The sequence below is a fragment of the Penaeus monodon genome, chromosome 10 (genome assembly GCF_015228065.2).
Source record: "Penaeus monodon isolate SGIC_2016 chromosome 10, NSTDA_Pmon_1, whole genome shotgun sequence".
NCBI classification, from domain to species: domain Eukaryota; kingdom Metazoa; phylum Arthropoda; class Malacostraca; order Decapoda; family Penaeidae; genus Penaeus; species Penaeus monodon.
In genome coordinates, this window is record NC_051395.1 from 19,573,188 (window position 1) to 19,575,687 (window position 2,500).

At 41.5% G+C, this 2,500-nt stretch overlaps 1 protein-coding gene across 3 annotated transcripts in view; it reads left to right on the forward strand.

Annotated features, from left to right (window-relative positions):
* The window catches only part of LOC119577911 (potassium channel subfamily K member 1-like), a 15,392-nt gene that overhangs the window by 6,023 nt on the left and 6,869 nt on the right, over nucleotides 1–2,500 (forward strand). For all 3 annotated transcript variants that reach the window (XM_037925582.1, XM_037925584.1, XM_037925583.1), the window contains exon 3: nucleotides 2,302–2,442. In XM_037925582.1, coding sequence (XP_037781510.1) covers nucleotides 2,302–2,442 — 141 coding nt within the window. The remainder of the gene's footprint in view (nucleotides 1–2,301; nucleotides 2,443–2,500) is intronic.

The following is a 2,500-nucleotide window of genomic DNA, read 5'->3' on the forward strand; positions in this document are numbered from 1 at the left end:
CATTCCTGCAACGAGGGGAGTGTCATGATTTCAACATCAATCTCGTGCATCTGTTGCGACCTCCTGGTTAGAAATAATTCGGTGCACGAGTTAATTGGCACTAATGAATATTTATGAAAATCAATATCAGGAGCTATCACATCAAGTATGAGTTATCTACATAATTCTGGTTGGGCTGTGATGTTTACAGTATATCTGGTTTATATATATTGGAGCCATTTAGTAAGTTAATTCATATGGACAAACCAGTAGTTAAAATTTTCTTCAGCTGCAGTTAAGCACTCTCTCTCTCTCTCTCTCTCTCTCTCTCTCTCTCTCTCTCTCTCTCTCTCTCTCTCTCTCTCTCTCTCTCTCTCTCTCTCTTTCTTTCTCTTTCTTCTCTTTCTTTCTCTCTTTCTTTCTCTCTCTCTCTTTTTTCCTCTTTCTCTCCTCTCTCTTTTCTCCCTCTCTCTCTCTCTCTCTCCTCTCTCTCTCTCTCTCTCTCTCTTCTCTCTCTCTCTCTCTCTCTCTCTCCCTCCCTCCCTCCCTCCCTCTCTCCCTATCTGTTTATCGATCTATCTCTCCCTATCTATCTCTCCCCATCTATCTCTTCCTCTCCCTTTCCCTCCCTCCCTCTCCCCCTCTCCCTCTCCCTCTCCCTCTCTCCCTCCCTCTCTCCCTATTTCCCTTCCTCTCTCTCTCTCGCCCAGTCACACCCAATTCCCACTCCCACATCCTTTCCCTATTCTTCTCCCTCTTCCTACTCCCCTCTCCCTCTCCTTTTCCCTGTCCCTCTCTCACCCTGCCAGTCGTATGTAGGCGACATGTACCTAAAACGAAAGATCATGGCGCACGAAATTCTAACAAGTAAACATGCAATTCACAGATATCTACTCGGGATATTTTTCTTTTTTTTTTCTTTTCATTGAAGTTTATATTTAGACAGGCCAAACCTTACCGCCCCCGCCCTTTCCCATGAAGAACTTTCACCCCTTGGCATCAAATGCCCACATCCATCAGTGTCTTTATTCGACAAATGTAAATATACCCATTGAGATGAGTTGCGTCTTGGTGCGTTCGGCCGTCTGCTCGTACCCACACTCAAGATGTTTGTAGACTTTCTCTTGTTTGTGTCTCGCCGGCGATCGTGTGTTTAACCTGGAAACCCTGGCGTACGGTTGCGTATGCATGGTTGGTTGGATGTCGGCTGATTTTTTTTTTTTTCGTTCTCTTTTTTTTCTTGTTCTTTCTGCTTCTCAGTATCTTATTCTCTTTCTCTTTTCTTCCTCCTTTTGTACGGGATTCTTATTCAGCATGTCAGAGTCGTAAGAAAGGACTTAGGCTGCAGTATTTGACATTACGAGTGAATAATAGTAAAACGCAAAACGTACTGAAAAAAAGTGGCACAGGGTAAAGATAAAGAACAAATATGACAATTGCGAATGTTCGGTGTCGGTTTTTTACTGGTTTCAGCCTTTGGGATAAATTTGCGATATTTGAGATCTCTTTGGCGCACTGATTGCTGGTGCTGTTATTTACTGAACTGCACCAGTTGTCAGTGGTTAACAGTTTTCCAATGCTCTGGGGAGATCATTAAAAAGACAGGAAAATTATGATAGAATTTATGATGGTGAAATGATATTGTAAATGTAGATCTTGCAATACAGTAGTCTTATGCTAATAGCTTCGAAAATCTTTTAACACTAGAATATGCATGCAATCAAGAAGCTCACTGAGTTTCCTGTTAAACACACAGCAGCTTCTAATTTTGAATTCTTAATATAGGAAAACTTTTCCAGGCTTTTCGTTGATTACAATAGACATGTGTTGTAAAGTTAATTTTAATGAACTCGCTTAGTTTTAACAGGTGTCATGTTTTTTTACTATAATTATTGATGTCACTCTGATGATCATCATCATTATCATATTATTATCATGATCATCTTTAGCATCATCATTACCATTTTTATCATCATCATTATCATCATCATCATCACCTGTATCTTCTATTCAAGAGGTTATATTTGTTAAGGAAGACTAGACACTGCCCGTACGTGAATATATCCATATTTACGTGACTGTAACAAATAAACAACCATGATATGATCACTGCATTTTACCTGCAGTACAAGCTTCCTATCTGCTGAGTGCCGGTGTCTTCCTGTGATTTGTCGTTCCTGGGATTTCTAGTTCTTATTATTCTCTGTGTTTCTTTCTTTATTGTATCTCGGGGGGATATTTACCTCTTTTGAATTACTGTTTCAAAGATTCCTCGTGTCCAGAGAGTGTGTGTTAAGACTGTTTCCCGTTGTTTCTCTGCAGATGATGATTTAGAGAAGCTGATAGTGGACATCATCCAGGCCAACAATCGCGGTGTCTCGGCCGCCAAGAACGTGACGAGTGAACCCAACTGGTCCTTCGGGCAGAGCTTCTTCTTCTCCAGCACCATTGTCACCACGATAGGTAACGGCCTGGCACTGGAGGCTGGTGGAGGGGCACTGGTATGCTAGGTCTATATAAG